The sequence below is a fragment of the Kogia breviceps genome, chromosome 14, assembly GCF_026419965.1.
Source record: "Kogia breviceps isolate mKogBre1 chromosome 14, mKogBre1 haplotype 1, whole genome shotgun sequence".
Classification (NCBI taxonomy): Eukaryota; Metazoa; Chordata; class Mammalia; order Artiodactyla; family Physeteridae; genus Kogia; species Kogia breviceps.
In genome coordinates, this window is record NC_081323.1 from 14,619,049 (window position 1) to 14,645,561 (window position 26,513).

General features: G+C 54.1%; 4 protein-coding genes across 7 annotated transcripts in view; 2 read left to right on the top strand and 2 right to left on the bottom strand.

Moving 5' to 3' along the window:
* Positions 1 to 6,282, top strand: part of ACOT8 (acyl-CoA thioesterase 8) — a 12,613-nt gene extending 6,331 nt beyond the window's left edge. Inside the window, exons 3-6 of one of the 2 annotated variants that reach the window (XM_059037843.2) lie at positions 395 to 620; positions 3,522 to 3,679; positions 4,199 to 4,393; positions 6,037 to 6,282. In XM_059037843.2, coding sequence (XP_058893826.1) covers positions 395 to 620; positions 3,522 to 3,679; positions 4,199 to 4,393; positions 6,037 to 6,155 — 698 coding nt within the window. In that variant the 3' untranslated portion in view covers positions 6,156 to 6,282. The remainder of the gene's footprint in view (positions 1 to 394; positions 621 to 3,521; positions 3,680 to 4,198; positions 4,394 to 6,036) is intronic. The other variant, XM_067013526.1, reaches the window with a different exon arrangement.
* SNX21 (sorting nexin family member 21) lies at positions 6,279 to 11,778 on the bottom strand. Of its 2 annotated transcripts, none has more exons than XM_067013524.1 (3): positions 11,037 to 11,778; positions 10,427 to 10,598; positions 6,279 to 7,361 (listed from the first exon to the last, which is right to left on the bottom strand). In XM_067013524.1, exons 1-3 carry the CDS (start codon positions 11,683 to 11,685, stop codon positions 7,343 to 7,345), a joined length of 840 nt encoding a protein of 279 aa, XP_066869625.1. In that variant the 5' UTR covers positions 11,686 to 11,778; the 3' UTR covers positions 6,279 to 7,342. The 2 variants fall into 2 exon arrangements, with proteins under 2 accessions (XP_066869625.1, XP_058893886.1); XM_059037903.2 differs by having other exon boundaries at positions 10,420 to 10,598; positions 11,037 to 11,775.
* Positions 11,779 to 15,058: 3,280 nt separating this feature from the next.
* TNNC2 (troponin C2, fast skeletal type) lies at positions 15,059 to 18,196 on the top strand. Its single transcript, XM_059037875.2, has 6 exons — positions 15,059 to 15,269; positions 16,916 to 16,967; positions 17,109 to 17,252; positions 17,342 to 17,456; positions 17,619 to 17,755; positions 18,034 to 18,196. The coding sequence occupies exons 1-6, from the start codon at positions 15,267 to 15,269 to the stop codon at positions 18,063 to 18,065; spliced, it is 483 nt and encodes a 160-aa protein (XP_058893858.1). The 5' UTR covers positions 15,059 to 15,266; the 3' UTR covers positions 18,066 to 18,196.
* Positions 18,197 to 22,981: 4,785 nt separating this feature from the next.
* On the bottom strand, positions 22,982 to 26,309 carry UBE2C (ubiquitin conjugating enzyme E2 C). 2 transcript variants are annotated; one of them, XM_059037870.2, is made up of 6 exons: positions 26,165 to 26,309; positions 25,574 to 25,601; positions 24,719 to 24,805; positions 23,845 to 24,049; positions 23,678 to 23,737; positions 22,982 to 23,235 (listed from the first exon to the last, which is right to left on the bottom strand). In XM_059037870.2, exons 1-6 carry the CDS (start codon positions 26,263 to 26,265, stop codon positions 23,177 to 23,179), a joined length of 540 nt encoding a protein of 179 aa, XP_058893853.1. In that variant the 5' UTR covers positions 26,266 to 26,309; the 3' UTR covers positions 22,982 to 23,176. The 2 variants fall into 2 exon arrangements, with proteins under 2 accessions (XP_058893853.1, XP_058893852.1); XM_059037869.2 differs by lacking the exons at positions 25,574 to 25,601; positions 26,165 to 26,309 and having other exon boundaries at positions 23,030 to 23,235; positions 24,719 to 25,009.
* Between the last annotated feature and the right edge of the window lie 204 nt (positions 26,310 to 26,513).

The following is a 26,513-nucleotide window of genomic DNA, read 5'->3' on the forward strand; positions in this document are numbered from 1 at the left end:
TTAATCTTCATTAAAATCCTGAGAGGTATGAACACTATGATGATCTCCATCTCACAGATGCATTAACTGTTCAAAGATGTTAAGTGACTTTCCCAAGGTCACACAGCTGGTGAGTGTCAGAGCCGGGCTTTGAATGCAGGGAATCTGGCAGTGTCCCTTCTGTCCTGTGCTATTGACGGAGAGGATCTCCGCCTGCACTGGGAGCATCCCAATGACAGGGTCTAGGGTTCTCTCCCCAGTACCTGGGCTTCATCAGGCCTCAGTCAGTAGCTACCAAGCAGAAAAGGAACGGAGAACAAGCAACAGAGGGGCCTCTCCAGCCTTGGTGATGGTGAGTGGGCCTACGGGGCTCAGTTGGGCTCACCGTGTGCTGTGTGCTCTTTGCCTGCTGCAGGGGACCCGAAGGTGCCGGTGCTGTACCAGGTGGAACGGACGCGAACTGGGGTGAGCTTCTCCGTGCGCTCCGTGAAGGCTGTGCAACACGGCAGGCCCATCTTCATCTGCCAGGCCTCCTTCCAGAAGGCCCAGCCCAGCCCTGTGCAGCACCAGTTCTCCATGCCTACCGTGCCTCCGCCGGAAGAGCTGCTTGGCCACGAGGCCCTCATTAACCAGTATTTAAGGTGAGAGACCTCAAGGTCCCAGGACAGTGTTCAAACTGCAGTCGCCACCTGTTAGCAGGCCACGGAGTCCTTTAGTTGATCTCGGCCAGCATTGTAAAAAGCTGGACTATGGAATTCCCTGGCAGTCCAGTGGTTAGGGCTCTGTGCTTCTACTGCAGGGGGCACGGGTTCGATCCCTAGTTGGAGAACTAAGATCCCACGAGCCATGAGGCACTGCCGGGGTGGGGGTGGGGCGCGGGGAAGCTAGACTAGAAAAGAAGATACTAGAGTGTATTGCCTGTAGTAAGGGTAGGCATCCTTTTGTGAAACATTAATTTCAGTTGTGTGTGAGAGCATGTGTGCCCATGGGTGGGTGTTTGGATGATGGTGTGAAATGCAGGGCTTCTTATTCAGCCAGTTCAGGTACTGTTACAGCTTTCCTACTCTTTAAATACTGAAATACTTCTATAACTGTTGGTAAATACCTCCCCAGTCCCTGAGTGGTCCCCCTTCTCTTCCAGGGTCACCCATGACCTAGAAGCCTAGGAGTTAATGCCTGCCAGGGCTGAAGGTCCCTGCTGCAGAGCTGTGGCCCTGCTACCTTTGCCTTAGTGCATGTTAAGTATTTTGAATGTCACCTGGTAAAATAGGTTTCTTACTTGAATCACAGCTAATAAAGTTGGAAAAATGCTGGGGCAGTGGAAAGAGCTCTGGGTCCTGACACAGGACAAGTCACGTGGATTTGTTATGGCAAATCCACAGTGAGGCCAAGCCAACCGAAACATATCAGAGTTTGGAGCAGAGAAAGGTTTATTCCAAGGCCATGCAAGGAGATGGGTGGCTCATGCTCTAAAAAACCCCAAGCTCCCTGAAGGGCTCTAGAGCGCAGGCTCAATAGTTGTGGCACACGGGCCTAGTTGCTCCGCAGCATGTGGGATCTTCCCAGACCAGGGATCAAACCCATGTCCGCTGCACTGGCAGATGGATTCTTAACCACTATGCCACCAGGAAAGTCCCTCCTGAAGGGTTTTGGCAAAGCATTTTTAAAAGCCAGGTAAAGGAGGAGGGTGGCAGGGTATGTGATCAGCTCATGCACAATTCTCTGATTGGCTGATGGTGAGTTAAGAGGGCAGCGTCACAAGGGTTAACATTGTTAGTCCTTAGGCTCCAGGAGGCCTGGGGCTATGTGCTCATGGTCATCAAGTAGTTAACATCTTTCTTTTGGCTGGGGGGTGTGGTTAGCATCTGTAAAACAACTCAGGAAATGTGCATCATATACTGTTATCTAGGTACTTCAGAGAGTAAAGCAGAGGATATGGGGGAAGGGCCTGTCCCAGGAAGGCCCCATAGGGTCCTGCTCGGTTACAATTCCCCTCCTCAATCCTGAGGAGAACAGGTTTTGAACAATAAAAGGAATAAAGGTTCAGATAAGGAGGGTAATCGTAAACTTGACAGAGGTACCCACAGGGTCCTGCCCGGTTATAGATTGGGGCCAGGGCTCCACCTCTATTAGAGCCCACCTGCTGTATAGCTTTGCTCAACTCCCCAGCCTCTCAGAGCCCTGCTTCTTCCATCTAAAAAATGGGAATGGCTGTTTTTGCCCTGCGGACTTCACAGCTCTACCGTAAGGAGAGCCCCGCTGCCTTGTGCAGCAGTCGGGGCTGTCAGCCAGGTGTGATGGAACAGATGTGCATCTGCACCTAGGAAAAGCCTGGGTTCAAATCTAGACTCTGTCCGTGCCAGCTGTGTGAGTTTGGCAAGTTGCTTTTCCACCCTGAGCCTGTGTCCTCAGTTGTAAAATGGTGCCAATCAGAATTTCTACCTTATAAGGCTGCTGTGAGGATTACACGAGATAACAAGGCCCTCAGTGAGTGCTCAGTAAATTGTAGTTACATCATTCTTGACAGAGAGGAATAAGCATGGAGCCTGGTATGCGGTCAGAGCTCCAAAATGTTTGAGAAATGAAAGGAGGACATTGTTCTTAAAGGTCCCTGAATCTAGAGCGGTGTGTCCCATAAGGAAGCCGCTAACCACAGATGGCTGTATTAAGTTAATTAACGTTAAATAGAATTAATTCAGTTCTGGTCCTTCGGTCACACTGGCCACATTTCAAGCCCTCAACAGCTACATGTGGCTCGTGGCTACCACAGCGGACAGTGCAGCTACAGACCATACCATCATCACAGAAGGTTCCATCAGACAGGGCTCGAAAGGATAGGGATGGAAATGGAAATCCCGGGGAAGAGCCTAGGGGCACAAGGGGTGGTCCTTGCTGTGGCAAAGGGGCTTCCCTGGAAACGGGCTCCTCTCCCTGGAACACAGCATCCCCAGTTGCTCAGGGTTAGGTAAGTCAGTCCAAGTAGGGCAGCCTGTTTCCTGAGTGTTAGAATAGAGAAGTGGTTACGAGTGTGAACCAAGGAGCCAGACTGGCTGGGTCCGAATCCCGCGCCCCTCCACTTCCTGAGCAGGCTACCTGCACCCTCTGTGCTTGCTACACTTAGCAGATGGCAGTGAGAACAGCATGGATCTCAAAGAGGTGTTGACGGGTGAGTTCATATGTGTGAGATGCCTGGAACGGGGCCTGTCGCAGGGTACACTGCGTGACTAGATGTTGTGTTGGCTTCATATGCCTTATCTTGTCTCCTCCACAGTGTCTCCCATGAGATAGGTGACTCATTATCCAAATTTTGCAGATGGGAAAAAAGGCTGAGCAATGACTAACTTGCACCAGGCCACAGGGCTCATAAGTGGCAAAGAAAGGATGCAAATCTATCCTATCTTGCCTGCCAGAGGGGAGGGGAGCTTTGGGGATAAGTCAGGCAGGAGTCCCTGTGGAGGAATGAGGGGGGTCAGAAGAGGTGGCTCAGAGGACAGGCTCCCCACCTTCCTGGGTCTCCCCGTCCCTCTCCCCTTTACTTTCAGGGACCCTAACCTCCAAGAGAAGTACCGAGTGGGGCTGAACCGAATTGCTGCCCGGGAGGTGCCCATTGAGATCAAGCTGGTAAACCTACCCACTCTGAGCCAGCTGCGGAGCATGGAGCCCAAACAGATGTTCTGGGTGCGAGCCCGGGGCTACATTGGTAAGAGGACCCCGTGGCCTGAAAGGAAACGCTCTACGGGGGGCCTAGACCTGTACCTCATTTGCCCTTTGTGGCCTTGGGCATGTTACTTCCCCACTCGGGGCCTGTTTACTTATCTGCATGATGGGGAGGTTGGCTCAGCCCTTTGCATGGGGAGAACGGGCAGGTGACGATAATCTTAATGTTGGCCCTTTCTGGGGAAGGCAAGGCACCTACCTTGCCAACATTCTTCCCCAGGTCCCCTGCTAAGCATCGGGTGCCTTTGTGCAAATTGGAAGAAGACACTTTGGGGGTCCACGGTGGGAGACCTGGGGACTGAAGACTGGATTTCAATCCTCACTCCCATCCCTGTCTCCCTTATTGCCCATCACACACACACACACACCTTGGGCCAGGTGCCCTTGGGCAGTGAACAATCTACACACCTATGCACGGCAGCCCATTTCTTCCTACCTCCCTGCAGGTCCTGAGCTGTAAAGCCCAGGAGCCCAGGGCTGATGGGGCCGGAATCTGTTGCAGGGGAGGGCGACATGAAGATGCACTGCTGCGTGGCAGCCTATATCTCGGACTATGCCTTCCTGGGCACAGCACTGCTGCCCCACCAGTGGCAGCACAAGGTGCACTTCATGGTCTCCTTGGATCACTCCATGTGGTTCCACGCCCCTTTCCGAGCTGACCACTGGATGCTCTATGAGTGTGAGAGCCCCTGGGCCGGTGAGTGTGGGACCACGGGGGACGAGGGTGCCGACCCTGGGAGGGCAGGGAGCCTGCTTTCTTGGGTCATGCTGTCCCCACCCACTTTCTGTGGAGCACCACACCGATCACTCACTTCCTCTTCTGCTTCCCTAGGCTGTGGCATCCTTGTCTTCAGAATGACAGGGTGAGGCCTGAGGATGGGACACACCTGCTCAGCTCTTAATTTCTGTAACATGCTGGGAATATGATTCCGTTTTTCTCAGAGACTCAGTTCTAAGTCCCAGAACCACTTCAGATTCCCTGTGTGATCTTGGGCAAGTCCCATCTCCTCTCTGAGCCTGTTACCCCATCTAAACAAATAGGGTTGCATTAAAACAGAGGTATCCAAAGCTGGTGGCCCATCAGACCACCACTTGGGGGAGCTTTTTCAGAACATTCTGAGATTCCATCCCTAAGATTCTGACTCTGCAGGTCTTGGATGAGATCCAGGAAGCTATTTTTAAGAAGCTCCCGGGACTTCCCTGGCTGTCCAGTGGTTAAGACTCCGTGATTTCACTGCAGGGGGCACAGGTTTGATCCCTGGTCGGGGAACTAGGAACAGGCATGCTGCACGGCACAGCCAAAAAATTAAAAAAAAAAAAAAAAAAAAGAAAAGCTCCCTAAGTGATTCTGACAATTAAGCTGGTTGAGGGTCAGGGCACTCAGCATTCTCTAAGGGCCCCACTGCTTGGATACTCCTTACAGTGTTGAAAGAAACCCAGACTCCTTCGTCAGTGCCTCGTCTCAGAGCCCTGGGTGCCTTTCCAAGGAAGTGCATTTCAAACAAAGAAAAGCCTTGCTTTGTGAAACAGGGACAAAACTTGAGGCACTTTTTATACTCAGGGAAGGGGGGCTCTCGAGTGCCAACAGCATCACAATAAAGGAGCCACCACCTTGAAGTTAGGACTCTTGGGTTCATGTTTGGCCTGATCCTTAAGGCCAAGTTCCTGAACCTCTCCGGACTTGACTGGCATCATCTGGAACATGGGACAAGGCCTGCTTCACTTAGTCACCGTGAGGCCTAAGTGAGCTGTTCTGCATATAAGAGAAACCAGCAGTTCCCTTCCTAAATAATCAGACTAAGGCCCTGGGCTAGCAAGGGAGAATCTCCACGTGGGGAGGGGGGGTGGCCAGGCCTCACGGCTCCACGTCCCGTCCTCTGAGCCCCTTCTGAGCCCCTTCGTCCCTGTGGGGATGGAGGTGGGTTTTTTTGTTGTTGGTTGGTTGGTTTGAATGAATTACCAGCCTGGAGGGCCTGGGTTGATTTACTATAAAGGGAACTGATGGGTTTCCTCACACAGGTGGCCAGAAGTGGGGCAGATCTGGTTAGCTGAGCTACTGAACCAGACTGTTCTCAGAACGTCTCCCCTTGGGATTTTTTTGAGGAAGTCAGCAGATATGTGAAAGTGCTTTTAAACCATCAAGTGGGATTCCCACGGGAGGAGTTACCCCCGATGACCAACCATAATAGGCTCCTAAAAGGGTGCTTGGAGATGGGGAGCAACCACAACACTGAGCATACCGTGGCGTGGGGTGGCCCAACCCGAGTTGTTCGTTTTTCAAGTAGGGCATTTGGCTGGGCGGAAGGAAACAGAAGGCCGTTCTCTCCCTTATCTTCGCAGGTGGCTCCCGGGGCCTAGTTCATGGGCGGCTGTGGCGTCGGGACGGGGTCCTGGCTATGTCCTGTGCCCAGGAGGGCGTGATCCGAGTGAAGCCCCGGGACTCAAAGAGCAAGCTGTAGCCAGAGGTACCAGCTTGGTCTGGGGCTTCAAGGATGTCCCTTCTCCCCCCACTCCTGAGGCAGGAGTTACCATCCAGGGCTGGGCCTTTGGTCCTGAACATGGAATAAAGAGACTTCTACCAGTGGAGCTGCTGGCCTTTAATCCCCCTGGGCTGGAACTGCAGCCCTCCCTCCAGCCGTCAACCCCAGGACTCCTGGGCCAGAGTCCTTGGCCCTTAGCCAGGCTGGCTTGGAGGCCCAAGGAAGAGGGACCATTGACCCTGACCTGGGGCACAGCCCCCAGATATTCATAAGCTGGAGAGGCTGCACCAGACTTTCTCCCTGCATCATCCTAGCCAAAGCTTGTCCTGAGCCCAGCTCAACAGAAGAAGCACATTTCTTCAGTCTGCTACAAATCCTTTGTGGAACTTCTAGGGATTCCCAGCACCCCTGGTCGCCTCCCAACTGCTGTCCCTGTCCTCATCCGCCCCTACCCGGCTTCCCATCCTGGGGCAGTGCCTCTCCCCACGGTGGCCTTAAGTCTAGGTGTGGTTAGTCCAGCACCTCCTTGATGAGCAGTTCTTTGAGACTGGGGGGTGGTGTGGGCGTCAGGCCTGCCTCTTGCAGGGCCTGGAGCTGGGCCTCTGATTGGTGTTTGTCCAGGCCCAGGTGCCAGGAGAGCCGCACGTGGGCCTCCAGAAAGGGTGCCAGAAAAGGGTGAGGGCTCTTGTCCCCCAGCAGCTGTAGGGCCTTCTCACAGCATGCCCGGGCCTCCCCAGGGTCCTCCAGCTCCTGGTGGCACACAGCCAACCCCGCCAGGGTCAGCAGAGGGCGGTCTGGCCCTGAGGGGACACCCAGCTGGGCCTGCAGCTGCCACGCGTTGGCCCAAAGCGCCAAGGCCTCGCGGTAGAGGCCTGTGCAGGTGAGGCTCTGCGCCCGCCGCAGCTCGGGCAGCACAAAGAAGTCCTGCAGGTCCGGGGCCTGGCGCAGCTCAGGGACTGCCTGGAGGTGGCCCAAAAACTGCTCGAACGCCCGGCTGCGGCGGGCGATGGTCTCTGCGGTAAAGTTCCGGCGCAGGCGCTTGCGGGGGAAGGAGATGGCAGCCATGGGGCCCCGGAACTGCCGCTGCAGGTTTCGGTGCAACCGCTCAAAGTCCGAGTATCGGCGGGAGATCTGGGCTGGCTGGCGACCCGGTGGCCCCGGGCCCATCACGGCGAGGGTGTAGAGCTGCGGGGGAGGGTGGGGGTCAGGGCAGGTGCAAGGTGTCCCCGGGACCCTTCCCTCTCACTTCCAGCTCTCTTCCCCCACCTCTTCCCTTCACCCCCAAGGCTGCTGGGGAGCCCAGTCTCATCTTACCTGAGGCTCATCTGAAATGACCCAGGCCCAAGGCAGCATGGGGAGAAAAAGACAGAGATGAGCTTCAGCGCCTGGTCCAGCCGCCCCCTCTACCCCTGCTAGGGAGTACTCCCTTCCCATCGGGCAGTGAGCTCTTCTGACAGCCCCTCTGGAAAACCAGCCGAGGGCCAAAACCCAGGCGCATTTCTTGGGCCTCTAGAGCCAACCTTCAGGATCAGCTTGGAGCTTTGTTCCACTCTGGATACATAGCCCCACATCCCTGGCCAGGTTATTCCAATCCAGACCCAGAACACAGGTCTTCAGACAGCCCCAGTAGCGACCAATGTGAAAAGTGCACTGGGACCCAAGTTCTAGCCTCCGGTCAGGTGCTCCCTCACTGTGTGATGTCAGGCAGGGCAGTCCCCTTCTTGGGTCCACTTACGACTCTAGTGAATGGAGTGCTGGCCCAGCTCACTGTTTACTTAAGTGTGGGACGTGCGCAAACGTTGGTACCTGGGTGGTTTAGGGGGTATGTACTGGAGTAAATAACATTGGATCAGAGGCAGGAGGTGATGCCCCCACTAATTCTCTGTGAACCTTTCTGACTGCACATTGAGAAGCTCTCAGTTTGGTTTAAAAAAGCCCTTTCCATCTCCATTTATAGAAAAGAGCCAGAAAGAGACTCTCAGGTCAGGGCCTTCTTCAGGCAGCAGCATCCAGGCAGGGCTTAATGACACTTTTCACTGCTTTTATTTTTATGGTTATCTTCTCTTTATGGCAAGTGGGCCTTTCCATATACAGTTGTGCTATAAAGTTGTCTTTTAAACTTACTTAAAAAAAATAGGTTTATTTGAAGAGAAATGTGAAGCACAGAACGGTACAAGTAGCATTTAGAGAGGACTAGAATTGTGAGGGTGCTGGAGGTTTGGGAAACGCTGAACAAGATGACCACTAAGCTTCCCTCCAGGTCCGAGAACCCAAATATGCATTAATCTGTCATCATGCTGAGCTAACAGGTCTAAAGGGGGGATTAGCAAGCGTTTGATGTTGAAAGCATGCTAACACCAAACCGAGATTTTTCTCTCGAATTTGTTCTGTGAAACTGCCAATATCCTAGCCACCCCTGGTCAGTTAGGTTTGCCTGCTCTGTCCTTCCCTTGAAGATTCACAGTGTACGTTAATATTCAGGATTAAAAAGTTTAACAGTAAAGAAACATTTTACTCTAGTTCAACTCTGCATTCCCAAAACATATTGCATATTGACTGTAAAAACTTTTTTTTTTTTTTTTTTTAAGAACAGTTATTGATATTCCAGGGAACCAATTTTCTGCTGAACACATTTCAGGAAACACTGGTCTATAGTGACCCCTTATGCTCATCTAGCTTTTATTTTCAGTTGTAATTTCTGGATAAAAACCCATTTTAGAGCCATTATCTGATCCTTATACTGTCCCACTGAGATAGGTAATTGAGAGTCACTCCATTAACTGAGCACCTACCCTGCACCACATGCTGTGCCTAGCTCTTCACATCTACTATTTTATCATCACAACAGCACTGCCAGGAAGCCATCCTTACCTCCGTTTGACAGCTCAGGAAGCAGGCCCCAAGAGGGGGCAAAGGGCTCAAAGACCTCCCTTAAGTCACACAGCTGGTAAATGGCCCAGCTGGGACTCAAACCCAGGCCGACCTAATTCCAAAGCCTGTGCTCTTAACCCCCAGGAGATGTTAAAGCAGGATTTAGGGTCCCCATCAAACAAAGAGAAGATTTGTTTCCCCAGACCTGGGCCAGGCCAAACTTGGCTCTATCTTGTCATTCTCTTCCCAGAGTTGCCCGCATACTTTCTTGTCTCCCAGCTGCTACCAGATAGCTGATCTTTGGCGCCCCCTTCCTGTGCATGACCCCCAGCCAGGACTTTTGCCACTTAAGATCTGATCATCGGAATCGATCCCTGCTTAAATGGGAGCAGTCGCCCCACGCGCTTGGCCCTTTTTTCACTAAGAGCTGCAGAGAGGGGTGGAGAAGCCCAGACGTGGGACAGGGCTCCAGGCCCCCTTCCTGCTGAGTCAGAAATGGAGGAGGGTGGTGAAGAGGAGGGAAGTGAGCGGCAGGGAGCTGCTGCTGCCATGACCAGCCAGGTCGGGCTGGGTTTCAGGACCGGGACCACCGAATTCACCATGTGTTTCTCCTTTCCACAGCCAGGAAATCATGGCCTCCTCCCCCGGCATTGATCTTCACCCCAACCCTACCCATCCCATAAATGCAGTCCTTAGGACAAGCTTATTCTGTACAGAGAGGGGTGGAGAAGCCCAGGTGCTGGAGAACTGACTTTCCTGTAAAGAGGCTACAACAGGGCCTAGAGGCCAAACATTTTCAACCCAAAGTTAAGTAATAATAATAGAACTACCATTTTATCGAGCACTTCGTGATGCCAGGCGCAACGCTAAGGGCTTTCTATGCACTGTCTCATTTGATTTCTGCGACAATCCTGGTCATTATCCCCTTGTTCAGATGAGGAAACAGGGTCATCAAAGCTTCACAATTCACCCAAAGTCAAACGACTGGTAGTAACTGGGATCCAACACCCATTTGTCTAACCACTTGCCAATGCAACTTGGATCTCAAGTCTGACTCAGATAATATTCTTCCTTGTGTATCTTGCGTCTTGCGACGATTTGCAAAACCCAGGGAGCAGGGGACATGCACACTAGTTCTTAGTATCAGAACCAGGACTGGATAGGTCCATAGTCCCTCATAAAAGTTTTAAGTCATTTGCCTGAGGAATTGCTCAAGTTACATCCCCTTTCTGGCTTCGGTTTCCCCATCTGTAAAATGGGGCAGCCATTTATAACTACACAGCCAGATTCCCCAGGAAGCTGGCGTTTTCCCTACTTTCTCCTGGCCAGACTTCTAGACTCACAGCCCAGGGATTCCTGGACCCTCACTCACCACGTACTTGGAGGGCGGGTCCTTGACCACGTTGGCGCTGGTCACCTCAAAGAGCAGCCGCTGGGGTACCAGGGTGTTCCGGGACTTCTTCCAGAAATCTTGCAACTGCCGTGTCAGGAGCTGACTGCCCTGCTGCCCATCAGCTGGGGGACTCCGTTCTGCATGAGCACAGGATGGGCCTGGGGCCAGGTTCCACATAAATTACGTGCCCTGACCTCATTCATCCTCCCAACAAATAACAAAGGATTTATCCCCATTTGACATAAATGGAAACGGAGGGCCAGAGAGGGGGCCTGGTGCTAAACACCTGCCCGGCAGACAGTAGATGTTAAATAAATATCTCCGCCCCCAAAACATTGCTAGCACATTACTACCATTTGTATCCCAGACCCTGTACATATCATGCCCTGAACACCGGGATGGGAGTGATTTCCCCTATTTGACACAAGGGAACTAGGCTGAGAGAGGTGTTGTGACTCTCTCAAGGTCACACAGCCAAGAGGTGGCTGGGGCACTTAAAGAAGTGTCTGCGTTTCAGCTGGATCAGCTCGGGAACGCGGCTGGGGTGGAGGCCTAATCGAGCCCCAGGGTTCCCGCCTCCATCCTCCCGCACTCGCCTGCGTCTTCTCCCGCCGCCCGGTCCCCATCGGGCAGCGGGTCGGGGTCAGCCTCCTCGTCGTCCTCGTCGTCCTGGTCCTCGTCGTCCTCGGCACTGGTGAAGCTCAGGGTGCCGCTGAGGCGGGACGACAGGCCCTCGGCGTCGTCGTCCTCCAGTTCCGAGCTCTCCGGGAACTGCTCGGCCTCGGGGCCGGCCGCCGCCTCCCCGGGGCCGTCGCCGGTCAGGGCGTGCCGAAGCCGGTGCAGGAGCCGCGAGGCCATGGCACCCCGGGGGGAGCTCGCGACGTTGGGTCCCGGGCTGGGGAGCGAGGCGGACCCCAGCCCCGCGCGGGGAGGGGGCGGGGCGGGGCCGGGATTGGGGTAGGGAGGGGCGCCGCGGAGGCCCCGCCCTTGCCTGTGGAGCGTCCCGCGACTCTCCCGGCGCCTCTTTCGCCCCCTAGCGCGGGTCGGCCTCCTGCGCCCCGAGGTGCACTCTGGGGCGCCCCGCTCCCCGGGGTTCTCGTGCAGCCACCGGTGCCTGGCCGAGGGCAACCGGGCTCCGCCGGGTTCCGCCGGGCCCAGGCCGCTCCGGCCCCTTCCTGCCGCCGCCCCGCCTCCGGCCCCGCCTGCTCCCTGAGCCGCCCTGGAGTCCCGGGCCCTTCGCTCCATGGGGGATTTGGGAATCCTGGGTAGGCCTGGGCAAGCCCCCGGCCCCCTAAGGGATCGTCCCCAATCCGGAGGGGCCTACACCCTCCTTGAATGCTCCCAACCCCCCGGAGACCCAGGCTGGCCCCAATGTATCCCCTAATTTATGCCCAGCACTCCGACTTTCCAAAGTCATTACGCGGCAGCAGGAAGCCCATCTCTCCTGTGAGGAAACGGAGGCCAAGAGAAACTGAGTGATCTGGGATGAAATCTGATCTCTGACCTCGATAGCCTAGGTTTTCTCATATGTAAAACAGGAACAATTAATACTAATTTAAGTACGAATTTTGCACAGAGGAGGGACTAAGAGGATAATGTTACACAATGATTATTGTTTCTACAGTGTTCACAAGCTTTTACAATCTCATTTGAGCCTGCCTCACACATGGGACACAGGCAAACCGGGAAAACTGAGACCCAGAGCGGCTGAGTTACTTTCCCCAAGTCATACAGCTTGCCAGAGGTTTCTGAATGTAGGGCCCTGCAGCCCAGGTCTCCTGAGTTCCACATCCTGTTCTTTTCTCACGCTGCAGGCCTGGTAATCTCAGCAACTCCCCTAGTAAGCTGTGTTTTTATTTTTTATCCAGAGGGCAGCAGTAGGTCAAGAATTTATTGTCCCTTCCCGTCAAAAGGCCTAGCTATCAGTCCCTAGAAGGGCAGATATTGCTAGTTATACAATCAAACAAGTAAAATCTCTCTGATGGTAGCTCCTCCCCTTTTTAAATGGCACAGGAGAGAGGGGTGTGGGAATAGCTTTGAATGGAACACAGACTCCCTGTCCTCCCTCTGTGCAGAAGGGGCAGGGCTCTCATTTCTTGAAGTTCCACTGTATCCTCCATCCTGTTCTAGGCACTTTACAAGGGTCACATCTCACCCTCACAACATCCTGGGGAGGAGGCTGTTAGTGGACAAGAATGGTCCATTTTCAAGATGAAGAAACTGAGGCAAATAGGCTTTCCCAAAATCCACAGCTAGGAAATAGGGGAGCTGGGATTTAAGGCCAAGTCTGTGTAATCTCAAAGGTTTAATGACTCTTCATTCAGCATCCCAGCAGGGTGTTGGGGCAACAAAGACACACCTCATTTGTTCATTCATTCAGCACTCACCCATTCACCAAACATTGGCTGAATCTTAACCTGTACTTTGGCAAATGCCTCACAAGTCTGGGTACAAAGCAGGTGTTCACAAAACCATGGGTTGTCAGAGCCATGAGGGTCTGGAGGAGGGTTGCTCTGAAATCTGGTCTAGCACCTCCATTTTACAGATGGGTAGTCTGAAGCTCAGTGAAGGAAAGTTACCCTGGGCCATACACACAGGGCCAGAACTAGGAGATCTTTTGAGGTCTTGTATTCTCCATTACTCTTAGGCTCTGTATGGATCTCTCCCCACAGCCTCCCTGAGAGGTGGTCATCAAACTCCTGTTTGCATGCATTCAGCAACAGGAGGCTCATTACCTTCTGAGGCTGCCCGGTCCCATTATTATTCAACCACCACTGTTAGAAAGGTCCTCCTTATACTGAACCAGATGTCATTGTGTTCACTTATTCTTCCAAAGATCATATTATTTTTTGAACACTTGCTAAGTGCCAAGTGCTGGGTGCTGGGGAATGCACTGGCAGGCAGGTAAGAGTCTCTGGTCCGTGGAACTTAGAACAGGTCGTGATCCCATGGCATGTTCAGTGCTATGACTGAGGAAAATACTGGAGACCACGTTGGACCCCTTTAGCCTGGGTACAGGGGAGGAAGGATCCTGGAGGAAGTATTGTTAAAGCCGAGAAAGACGATAGGGAAGTAGGCAGGTGAACAAGGGGAAGATGGGAGTTTCTGGCAGAAAAAACCCAGCATGTGCAAGGGCCTGGGAACTTTAAAGGGTGGTGTTTGGAGCTTTATTTTAGTCTGAACAGAGAAGAGCAGCATGCAAGGTGGGAGAGGAAAGGGGATGAGAATGGAAGGGTGAGTGGGACCTTGCTTTTGGCCACACTGAGTTTGGACCTTATCTATTTCCCCGAATAAATGAAAGAACAAATTAATGAACAAAGGATTGCTGCAAGGTCCACACTCTCTGTTCCAAAGGGATTAAGTGGTTCCAATGTTTGTATCCAAATTGGCATCCCCTGGGGAGCATGGCCCCTCAGCCCTGTGCCTGGCTGGGGGAGGCCTTATTTAGCCTGGCCTGGATCCACTGAGATTTCCTTGGGAATATCTATGTATAGGGCAAGAGGGCAGCCCAGCTGCCACTGTCCATCTGACTTCCTTGGTGTCCAGCCCCCTTTCGCTAGCCCCAGACCCTGTGTTTAGCCATGTCCGTGCTCTTTTTGTTGACTTAGCTACCGTCCGTAAATGTTGTCTATCCCCCGCAACACCCCGTGTGGACCCTGTACGTTCTCAGGGTGGGCTCACCTCGGACTTGACTTGATCTGCCCGCTCCTTCACTCTGCAGATGGCCAGCTGAGCTCCTCCAGACTTCTTCCTCAAGCTCTAGCAAGGGGCCAGCTGCCCCTTCACCTACTTAGAGAAACTTCCCCCATCCCCCTTCCCCCCAAAAAAGTAAATCCCCCAAACCATTTCCCTGGAGAAGGTAAGCTTGAGAGAAGAATCTTCTTTCAATGTTTCTTTCTCCTCCAAGTGCACACCCTGTTTCCTGGACCCCTCTATACATTTCTCCTTCTAGACGGGTCCCCTGAGGACAGTCTGCCCCAACTTCCCCTCAGTCAGTATGAATAAGAATCCCCAACATGACTGTAGACCTTTATGATTTACAAAGCTCCCGGTGAAAAGGGAATCATCATAGCTGCCACCTCACAGGATGAGATCATGTGGTTAAAATGCTTAGCACAGCATGTGGCAAGTCACAGGGGTTCAATAACTGTGGCTGTCACTTTCCCCTCCTCCTATCCCCCGCCCCTTACCCTGATTCAAAGACAAAACATTCCACTTGCCAAGCACTGACCTTATGTAGTTGGCACAAGCTTGGTGACATATACCTGGGCTCCCGTTTACCATGGTTTCTCTGTGAGGGAGGTTATGACTCTCCCCATCTCACAGATAAGGAAACTGAAGCCCAGAGTGGCATCGCCACCTGCCCAAGTGTGCACAGCTTGCAGAGACAGGAATCGGATCCTGGGCCTTGGACGTCAAGGCTTGTGTTCTTGCATTCCGCCATGCTGCCTCACTTTCCTCTATCCTAATCATCCTCACCCATCTTGGAGCAAGTATGCTTCTTGAGGGGGCATTCACTAAGGCGGTGGAGCAGGGCGGGTTCCCCTCACAAGAATCTAGGACGTCAAGGCCTGCCACCTGCTTGGAGGCTTAAATTTCTCTGCAAGGGCCCTTGGCTAAATTAGGTAATGGGCTAGGACTCTGGGAGGGGGGTGCTCGCTGACCCCAGGATCTGATTGGCCAGGGCACCCGGTCCTGGGGAGTAGGGAAGTGGGAGGAGAGGATGCCCCTACAAATCCTAGGGGCTACAGAGGGCCAGGGCATCTTTGGGTGGTGGAGTGCAGAGGAGGTGACCTGCAGCAGAGGAGTCCTGGTGACACGCAACCATGGTAAGGATGAGAAGGGACTTCATCCTTTTACTTGCGGGAGCACTTCTGGGCATCTTTCAGGCCAGATCTGTGTGCTCTGCGGGGCAGTAACTTGGATGTTTGAAGATGGAATATGAAAGCTCCTGGAACCCTGGTGTCTGGGAAGAAGGTTGGGAAGAAGGTCTCGGACTTGTCTTGGAAAGGGAGAGATGGGACGTTCCAGGGGTTGAGCCTCCAGGCTTGCCGGTTCCCTGAGACCTTCTGAGGCTTCTAGCCATGTCGGTCAGAGAACTGTGAATGGGTCTTAGCTCGTCACCCTGATGGTGGAGGTGGGGACCCTCGTGGTGGAGAGGGAGTCACCCAGCAAGCCAGTGAGCAGTGGGGGTGGGCTGGAAGCCTTGCCAAACCCTCTTCCTGCCAGTGAGAGAAGGAAACCTCCTCTGGAACATGGGAAGCCTGCAGGGCCTCGGACCAGTTCAGAGGCAGGACCCCAAGAGCTCCAAGGGGATGAGAAGGGGCCGAAGATGACAGAGCAGAGTTAGAGAGATATCAGCCTCCCAGAGAGGGGTTATGATTTGAGGCTGTGCTTTGCCTCTGAGATCTGAGATCGCCCTCCCCACTTCACTTCAAGGAGTAACTAGACCCTGCTCGACAGCTGCTGCTGCCCGTTCCTGACTAAAAATAACCTGCCCTTTTGGCACAGGCAAGGAGGAGGGGAGGGGGGAGGGGAGGAGGAGGGAGACAAGGAGGACAGCCAGCAGCCAGCCAGCTGAAGAGCTAGCTCCTTGGACGCCTCAGCCCTTCTTCGTTGCCGGCCTCAGTCCAAAGTCCCCTAGCTGGCTGGCTGGGCTTGGACGTGATGGAAACTCCTTAGAGCCATCTTACCGCCACCTGCACAAGGCCCACATCATACTCCGCCCAGCAGGAGTGGCATTTACTCCAATGACTGAATTGTCGCAAGGAAGCTTACAATCTCTGTCTCTGCAAGTTCTTGGAGGGAGGAGGGATGATGTGTCTGACTTCTTGGGGGTCCCAGTGCCCGGTCTATGGCCTGACACTTGGTCGGTGCTCAGTAACTTTGCCTTGCATTATCATTTATTTGACAGCAAACATCTATCGAGCACCTGTTAAAGTACCAGGCATTGCGAGGAGGCAGGGAAAACTGGAAAATGCTGTTGGAATCGTTCTGGCACTTTACAAAGCCTTCTCACACCCCTGATTTCAGCTCATCCCTGAAAAACTGCTAAGAAGAGATGAGGGGATGAGGGTACATTTAGTGACTTGCCCAAGATTACGGAGGGGTTCCTGAATTGACCTCTGATTGACAAACAAGAAGGGCATAATCGCTAGTTCTTTCTTTCTTCTTTTTGGCTGAGCTGTGCAGCTTGTGGGATCTTAGTTCCCCAAACAGGGATTGAACCCAGGCCTTTGGCAGTGAAAGCACTGAGTCCTAACCACTGGACCACCAGGGAACTCCCCTCCCTCGTTCTTCAAAAGCGGGGTTGGGTGCTGTGGGAGCACGCGGTGGGTGGGGGGCAAGTTTAGAGCTGTTTCTCCGGAGGACTGAGGGGCACTTACAGAAACGAGGGTGCAGAAGAATGGGGTTAAGTCAGGAATGCACCCCAGGGCTGTGGCTTCTGCTCTTTGATGGTCTGTGTTTCCTGCAGACGGACCAGCAGGCTGAGGCCCGGTCCTACCTCAGCGAGGAGATGATCGCTGGTGAGTGGTGGTGGGCGGGCTGTCTCTCGGGTGGCTGGGTGCTGGGCAATGTCTGGTGTCTAGGCAGGCAGGGAGGGTGGACGTGAGGCTGACTGGTCCAGCCAGGCTCACCTGAGCCCTCGGATCTCCTTGCCCTGGCAGAGTTCAAGGCCGCCTTCGACATGTTTGATGCTGATGGTGGCGGGGACATCAGCGTCAAGGAGTTGGGCACGGTGATGAGGATGCTGGGCCAGACACCCACCAAAGAGGAGCTGGACGCCATCATCGAGGAGGTGGATGAGGACGGTGAGCGGGTGGCCCCCCGAGGGATGGGATGGTGGTGGAGAGGAGCTGGCAGCCAGGGCCCAGGCTCCCTCACCATCTGCTTCCCTCAGGCAGCGGCACCATCGACTTCGAGGAGTTCTTGGTCATGATGGTGCGCCAGATGAAAGAGGACGCCAAGGGGAAGACTGAGGAGGAGCTGGCTGAGTGTTTCCGCATCTTTGACAGGTGCATGGGGGGCCTGGGAGCCGAGTGAGGCGCAGAGCCGTCCGAGTCTGGCCAGCAGGGCACGAAGGTTCTCGGGGTGGGGATGTAGGAGGGGGCATCCGGCGTGGCCCGGGCAAGTCGCCCCTGCCCGTCCTGAGCTCCGCCCTGGCCCTCCGCCTGAAGGAACGCAGACGGCTACATCGATGCTGAGGAACTGGCTGAGATTTTCCGGTCGTCCGGGGAGAACGTGACGGACGAGGAGCTCGAATCCCTGATGAAGGACGGGGACAAGAACAACGACGGCCGCATTGACTTCGACGGTGAGGGTCTGGGGAGCGCGAGGAGCGGAAGACCGAACCAGGCTGGAGAGTCCGGAGCGTGGCGCCCACGCGGGAGTCCCTAGCCTCGAAGGCGGGGCGGGGCGGGGCGGGGCCAAGCTCCTCCCCACCCCCTGCGGGCGGGTAGGGGGGGACCTCCGGGCGGTTTTGTGCAGTTTATCTACAAATGACAAGGCACCCCCTCTGCGAGGCCGGAGCCTGGCCAGACCTCGCTCGCCCCTTGGGGACCCCTGACCGCCTCTCCGTCTCCTTCCCCGCAGAGTTCCTGAAGATGATGGAGGGCGTGCAGTAAGAAGCCGGCCTCCCCTCCGCGGTGACCGCGCGTCCTTAGGGCGTGGGGACGTCATCGCCGCCCGGCCCCGGGAGGGAGGCGCGGCCCCTTCTGGGAATGTGTCTAGAAGGAATAAAAGGAAACATTGCAAAGCTCGTGGCCTGAGTGAGGGGAGGACCGGGATGGATCGGGTGTCGGGGGCCGCCTGTTTGGGCCGCTGTCCAGGGCGCCACCCCGGTTGGAGCCACCCGAGCGTCCTCGGGTCCGAACGCAGCGGGACGCGGAAGGCCGCCGGGTCGCGGGAGCCCGAGATGGCGCTCGATGCCCTCGGAAGTTTAGCGACGGTCTATGTGCAGCTGGCGCTAGGCGTGGCAACTTGGCCGAGGGGCTGGGTGGCTCCTGGCGCTTCCAGGCTCCCCATTGCTTCTAGAATCAAATCCTAATTCCTTCCCCTCCTCACCACAGTTACCCCTTCCCTCGAGAGGTTCCAGTCTCACTGGGCAATGATCCTTCTTGCTGTGGAAGCGGGGTGCACTTGTAAGCCCTCCAACCTTTGCACATGCTGTTCTCTCTCCTTGGAATGCCCTTCTTCCCCTTAAAGTCTTGGCAAATCCTTCAACACAGCTCAAATGCCATCTCCAAGATACCAAGACGCAGCTCAGATACCATCTTGTCCTCCCTTTATCCCTGCCCTGACTGGCTGCACTCTGGCGCCCACGGCTCTTTTGTAAACAACTCAATTATAGCCGGCGTTGGGTCAAAGCTAATTAAGGGCAGTGGTAGTTTGGCTTTCCTCACGCTCAGTTTGAATCCTCACTGCTGGTGACAAACCACTCTCTGCTTCCTTTCCTAATCTGTAAAACGGGGACAGTGATAGTACTTACCTCACAGGGTTGTGAGAATAAATTAATGCGTGCAAAGTGCTTAGAACAGAGCCTGGCACGGAGTCAGCATATGATAAATGCTATTAGTAATATCATTATCATCTTGAAACACTGAACTCTTATTCATTGTGGCAGCCCTCCCTCTCCAACTCCCTGTTCTCTTCTCCCCTTTCTGGCTCATTCATGTTTCCTGGATTGTATCTCCAGCCAGGAGCAGTGCTTGCGTTTAGTAATCATCCCTATGAGTGCCTGCTGTGTGCTGTGCAGGTGTTGTGCCATTTATCCACACAACCCCAGGGGCAGATGCCCTTGTTTCCATTTTACGGTTGAGGAAACTCAGGCAGAGTGGGGTGAATTACCCAGACAAGTAGATCACAACCTAGATGATATGGCTGTGTGGTGGAAACAGGAGCAAGACCATCTACCTGTTGACAATTCTACCAGGGCGTCCTGAGTGCTTCCAACTGGCCCCACCTTAAACTGGTAAATCGCCCTCCTCCGTCTTGTTCTCCTGTGTTGCCCACCTCAGGGTTGAGACCCAAGCCACAAATTCTGAAGCTCATTTTCCACCTCTAACTTACTATGCCCTGGTACTTTGTCTCCTTACCACTTCATCCCTCCTCTCCAAGCCCACTCAGCATCATAACTCAGGCCATTGTCATTGCCATTCACTCTCTAGACAGATGGCAGCCAGAAGGATCTTTCCAAAACCAAATCTGACCACGTCACTGCCCTGCTCGAGACTTCATTAACTGCTGGTTACCCCCCTCACAGCCCAATCTCCTTCTCCAGAGAGAGCCCTCCTTTACCCTCCTCATCTTCATTAGGTGCCCCACCTCTGAGCTTTCATAGCAACATGTGAGCCTAGCACCCAGCTCCCCCCCACCCAACCCCGTGCTGCGCAGCTTGCGGGATCTCAGTTCCCCGACCAGGAATTGAACCCGGGCCGTGGGCAGTGAAAGCCGAGAATCCTAACCACTAGACTGCCAGGGAACTCCCACACCCAGCTTTTACTGAGCGCTTACTATGTGCCAGACACCGTTCTACGGTTCTTCATCTATCCTATGAGGTAGCTACTAATATTTCCATTTTACAGAGAGGTTAAATATAAGTGCCCAAGTGTATACGAGTAACACAGGGGTGGATCGGGAATTCTAACAGAGTTCTTCTACCTTAATCACCACTTATTCTACACCATTGACATGCCTATCTACTCCCTAAATTTCACCCTCCCTGAGGACAGGACTGTGTCCTCTTCCTGCCTCTTCCCCAGCCCCCAACATAGGGCCTTTACCTTGTGGCCACTCAACCATTGTACTGAATGAATGGGGATAATGATCACACCTTCTAATACTGACTGCACTAGTGTTAGAAACCTAAGTCAAACTGACTTACACCAAAAAGGGATTGGTTGGTTCATGACACCGGGACGCCAACACATGAACTGGAGGCCAGAGTTTCAATGTCATCTCTCAGCTATTTGTCTCTGCATGGCTTTCTTTCATCTGCAGCAGTCTCCACCAGCAGCCCAGACTGACTCCCTCCTCTTAGCAATCCTAGTAGTAAAATAATTTTACTTTCTCTCAGGGATTAATTCCAGGAAACACCCTGATTGGTTCCGAACGACAGTGTAGAGAGTTGGGTCTCTGTGACTGACACAGGTAGGTCATGTGACCATCTGGGTGGCTGACTCTGGGGGAGTCAGATACTATGGCCCAGGAAACCACACAGAGCGCTTCCTAAGGAAGGCAAAGATACATCCACTTTGGCCAGCATTTATTAAGAACCAAGTGTCAGGTTCTGAGCTCTGCTCATCTCAGACATCGTCCAGCCTGGTGTTTGTCTTCTTTTTTTTTTTTGGCTGTGTGGCACAGCATGGGGAATCTTAGTTCCCTGACCAAGAATCGAACACTCACCCCTTGCCATGGAAGTGAGGAGTCTTAGGAAGTCCCAGCCAGGGAAGTCCCAGCCTCGTGATTTTCAATTTGATAGAGCATCAGAATCACCTGGAGAGCTTATTGGAGCCAAGAATTTACATTTCTAACCAGTTCCAGGTGAAAAGTGGAAGGACCACACCTCAAGAACACTGCTCTAGGGCTTCCCTGGTGGCGCAGTGGTTGAGAATCCGGCTGCTGATGTAGGGGACACGGGTTCGGGCCCCGGTCCGGGAAGATCCCCCATGCCGCGGTAGCGGCTGGGCCCGTGAGCCGTGGCCGCGTCCAGAGCCTGTGCTTCGCAAGGGGAGAGGCCACAACGGTGAGAGGCCCGCATACCACAAAACAAAAACACTGCTCTATACCTTTAACTAGAGCACAGCAATGACACCACCTGGGAGCTGGTTAGCAATGCAGAGCCTCAGGCCCCACGCAGACCAACTGAATCAAAATTTGTATTTGAATAAGATCCCAGGCAGATTTATTTTATTTTTTTAATTGATGTTTGGGCTGCCTTGGGTCTTCCTTGCTGTGTGCAGGAAGTGGGGGCTACTCTTTGTTGCAGTGCGCGGGCTTCTCACTGTGGTGGCTTCTCCTGATGCGGAGCACGGGCTCTAGGCACATGGGCTTCAGTAGGTGTGGCATGTGGGCTCAGTAGTTGTGGCTTGTGGGCTCTAGAGCGCAGGCTCAGCAGTTGTGGTGCATGGGCTTAGTTACTCGGTGACATGCGGGATCTTCCCGGATCAGGGATCCAACCCGTGTCCCCTGCCTTGGTAGGCGGATTCTTAACCGCTGCGCCACCCGGGAAGTTCCCCCCAGGCAGATTTACATGCACAGTAGATTGAGCAACACTGGTCCAAGCCCCAAGGAGGGAGCCAACAGCACAGTCTGAGATGAAGGAACTGATTAGAGGACATCCAAGTTCTAATCCCAGACCTGACAACTCCAATCCAATTCCACATGTGGCTGCTTGCTGGGGGCACAGGGGTCCAGGCTGGCTGGAGTAGGAGGAAAGTGTGGGTGAGAACCTTCCTGATGACCTCCTTGCTGTCTTCTCCTCTCCCCCTCCCCGCAGGCCTGCACAACCAGCTGCAGGCAGAGCTGACCAGGTTGGGTGAGTAGCCAACACTCAGGCCTTGTCGGAGCGCACCTGGGTGTGTCACCTAGATCTTCCTGCAGGACCTGGGCTGGGCCCAGCACCTCAGCCTACCTGGACCCAGCTGGTCGGCACAGGGGTTTCCTCCCAGGGGCCCAAAGGCCTGTGGCAAGCCACAGGTGGCTTGATGGAAAGATGGCCCAAGGGGGCGGGGACCGGCTGGGCCAGTGGTGCAGCAGACAGAGGAACTGCTGGTGGAGACGGAGCAGGAGGTGAACGTGTCCCTGTGGAGCATGGAGCCATCTATGGGGGACCTGGGGCAAGGGGTGAGCTGTGACCTCAGTCCAGAAGGCTTCCCCTGGCTGTCTCTGCAGACCCTGGGCCTGCTGTAGGGTCACCTGTGTCCTCTTGCTCCTTTTTCAGGGTCAAAACATCTACAGTCAGAAAGTAGGTGGCTGATCCCCCGCTCCCACCTCCCCCCACCCCGGCCACCCCCCGCCCTCTCTCTCCAGCTCTAGCTGTTTCAGCCTAATGTCTGGTTCAGTCTCTGCAACACACCTGGGACAACTCCTATATTTGCTAACATTCTTGGTGCATGTCACCACACCATAGAAATCGGCATTTTGTTGTTTTTTATTTTTAAATTAATTTTCATCTATCTATCTATCTATTTATATTTTTGGCTGCATTGCACGGCTTATGGGATCTCAGTTCCCCGACCAGGGACTGAACCTGTGCCATGGAAGTGAAAGCACTGAATCCTACCCACTAGACAGCCAGGGAACGCCCAGAAATCGGCATTTTGTGACACCCATTCTATAGATGAGGAAACAGATGCAGAGCCATAAAATAACTAAGGTTGCAATGGAACAAATCCTGTCACCCCACTGCGCAGCCCTACAGCCTATCAGCTGCCCCTACCCCCTGGGTCGAGGAGCAGGGCAAGAACCCAGATCCTACACCTGACCTCTGCCGATCCTGAGCACTTCCAACCCTAGGCTAACTACAAGACAGCAACTTGTTAAAAAACCCCCAAATGTATTTATTTAATATATTCATCACAAGGGCTTAACCAGACACTTAATTTAAAAAACAGAAACAAAACAAAAATGACACCACAGATAAGACACAGGGTCCTGTACAGAAATCGAGGAAAGGACAGACCATCTAAGGGAAAAAAAATATAAAGACAACAGAAGGAGAGCTGCACATCCTGGGTCAGGGCTCTTGGCTGGAGACCTGCTTTGAGTACATTTCTTGCAGGTACTTCTTAAAGGCTGGAAAAGAACAGGCAGGTCTTGGTGAGTGATGAGGACAGGGGTTAAGGTGGATAAGAGGGCAGCAAGGATATAAATGTGGGAGGAGCTTCCCAGCACAACAGATTGACCCTCTGCTGCCCACCCAGCCAGGACTCCTGGACGGGCTCTGTTTCCAGGGAGGCTGGGGAGGGGAGTCGGGGCCCTTAGCGAGCAAGTCATTTGCACAAAGCTTTGCCTTCTACTTAAAAAGCCTCCCCAACCCACATTAATGTGGAAAGGGTTGGTTCTTCCTGATTTTATAGCAAACAGGCAAACCAGAAACACCAAGGCAGAGGTGGAACTGTGTTACCTGCCCCCCAAGGACATATTCCCAAGTCACTGGAATCCTTTTGTTGTTTGAGGGAGGCTTTGAAGGTTGGGGAGCGATGGCCTGGTGCCCTGAGAAGGACAAAGGACTCACCTGTGGGGTTTTTCCAGAGCTCAGCGGCATGTGTGTTCAAAGGGCTATCGATGTTGGGTTCTGCAGGTGGAGAGAAAGAGGACGGTCAGGTGCGGGTAGAAGAGGCCGCCCGGGGGAGTTCTGACAGGTTCCCAGGTTGCAGGGGAGGAGCCGGTCTCGGCAGTCACCTCCGAGCAGGCTCTGGATGGAGAGCAGGATGGTCCTGACGTCGTACAGGGCGGACCACTTGTCTTTCAGGATGTCCAGGCAGATGTTACCCTGGGTGTCCACGTTGGGGTGGTAGCAGGGCGTGAGGAACTTCACCGTGGGTGCATTGTAAGGGTAGCCACTGGGGAACTCCAGGGACAGTTTATATCTCAGGTCTTCATATACCTGCAGAAAGAGATTTGGGGAGTAACCCTTCTACCCTGAGCCTCAGTTCCCAGCCCAAGCCGCACATAAGGGACTTGCCAGGACCCCTGAGTTTGTCTGGGACTTGACAGAAGAGAAAGCATTAAACTGGTCTAGTACTTTCTCTCATATCTGGTCGCTGGGGTCATCAGTCAGTGATCCTTTGGTCTAAGGCCCACTGGCCTAAGTCCTCAATTGTCCTTTTTTTTTTTTTGGTACGCGGACCTCTCACTGTTGTGGCCTCTCCTGTTGCAGAGCAGGGGCTCCGGATGCGCAGGCTCAGCGGCCACAGCTGACGGGCCCAGCCGCTCCGCGGCATGTGGGATCTTCCCAGACTGGGGCACGAACCTGTGTCCCCCGCATCGGCAGGTGGACTCTCAACCATTGCGCCACCAGGGAAGCCCTGTCCTTCATTCTTTTCCTTGCTGTCTGGCCCCCTGTCAGCATCTAAGATGGAGAGAGCCTTGCCTTAAACACAGCCTCTTACTATAGAGAGGGAGATCAGGGCCACAAGCTCAGGGCATGAGAGCAGGCACAGGGGAGTGTCCCACCAGCCAAAAGACTTGAAGCAGACCTAGCACTTGGATTTCACCTCCCACCTCTCCCCAGACTCAGCTAAGTCACACTCACCTACCCCAACCCTATACTTACTGTGCCAGCTGCTCCATGGATGGTCCCCACCCATTTGAAAAGGTTGTCTGATTCAGGGAAGGCAGAAATTCCTTTATCACCAGACATCTGGGGAGGAAACACAACACATGCTGGGCTGAAGCGTACGCTCCTGGGGGGCCGGTGGGTGAACCCTTTCTCCTTAACCTCATCACATTTTGATCCAAAATAAAGCAACCAGGCCAAATTGATAGGCTTTCCTGAGGAAATGGTTATATCCTGGGGGCTCAGCATGCCTCTCCGGGGAGTAGTACTGGGACGATGGAGGTTCATCGCCAGGCTAAGAAGGGAGGGGTTGTGCAGGGAAGCAGAAGGCAGCTCTGTAACCACAATGCTGGCTGCTGGGAATTCAACTCAACATGCTACTGAGTGCTGGTTACATACGAAGCCCAGAGACTATTCACGGACTGGGAACATAAACCATATGGTCACTGAAGGATTTGACTTGAATACCCAGGGTTAACGTAGAAGAGATCGTCCAGGAAGGAAGCATTCTGAGGTACGGCAGAATTAGAAATATTAAGGATGGAGAGTTGGGTGTGGATAAGCCTTCGGGCAGGGAAGTAAGACCAGGCAGGGCACGGGGAGGGCCTTGTATGAGAGCCGTATTTCAGGGATAACTTTATGTGGGAGGACGGGACTGGGAGTAGAGACTCTCTGGAGAAAAGGTGCGTAGGTGAGGTGGACTAGCTTCTTCCCAGAAGAGAACAAGCTGGACTCATCTTTTTACCCCCACGTCTATCACAGAGCCTGATGTAGGAGAGGAGGCTACTGATAAGTGACTGGGAGGTGGGAGGGCGGACCAACTGGTTGGGGCTCTGGGCAACAGTCACTCACCATGAGCGTCATCAGCTCCTGCTGTAGCCTGCAAAAAGAGCACTCGGGGTCACCTGAAGTCTGCATGGGTCAGGGTTCCAGGTGGTGCATCTCCTCCCACCCCAATCTCTCTGGAGCAGCTGTCACGGAGGCCTCCCTCTACCCTGAAGTCGGACTCAGCTGGGGGCGCAGTCACCCCCAGTTCCACAAAAGGGTCATAGTGAGTCCTCCTCACCCTCCCTAATTCCAGGCTCCCACAGGACGGCTCTGGCTTATTCTTAACCTCGTCTGCTTCTCTGGCGTCTCTCTCCGTGCCGGATCTCAATTTCTCCCCTCCTTCCTTCCCCCTCCCCCGTCGTCCTCCAGCCAAGACACCGAAGGTCCCCGGAGCATCTTCATCTTGGTTCACCGACGGAGGATCCTGGCAGCGGCCATACCCCTTCCGTCCACCTTCGGGAGGGTCTCTAAGAGCAGTCGAGCTCCTGGCGTGTCCCTCTACCTCCCATATCTCACCCGTTCCAGGAAGAGGTGGGAGTCCCGGAAGTCTTCGCTCTCGGCCCCAAAGGCCCAGGCTGTGCCAGGCCTGGCGATTGTTACCGCCGCTCCACTCACCTCTTGCCCACGGGGCCCCGGGCGGCGCCCCCGCTGGGCTCGGCTCCTTTACGGGCGGCAGCAACGCTGGCGGCAGCTGGGTCGCGGTTCTGGGAAGCCATCCGGGTGGCGCTGAGAAGGGAGACAAGAACCCAGACTACACTGAGACCGCGGCTGCAACTGCGGATTCCTGGGCCCTTCCGCCCGCGTTTGAATTGTAACCCTCCGACAGCGCTGGCCTATCAGCGGCTCGCTTGGGTTTGATCCAGCCAATGGGGCGCGCCAGAGCACTCTGTCACCAGGCAACTGCTAGAACCACCCACCAGTGTACCACTATTGGGCGGCGGGATGCTGCTTCTGATGGGCGATT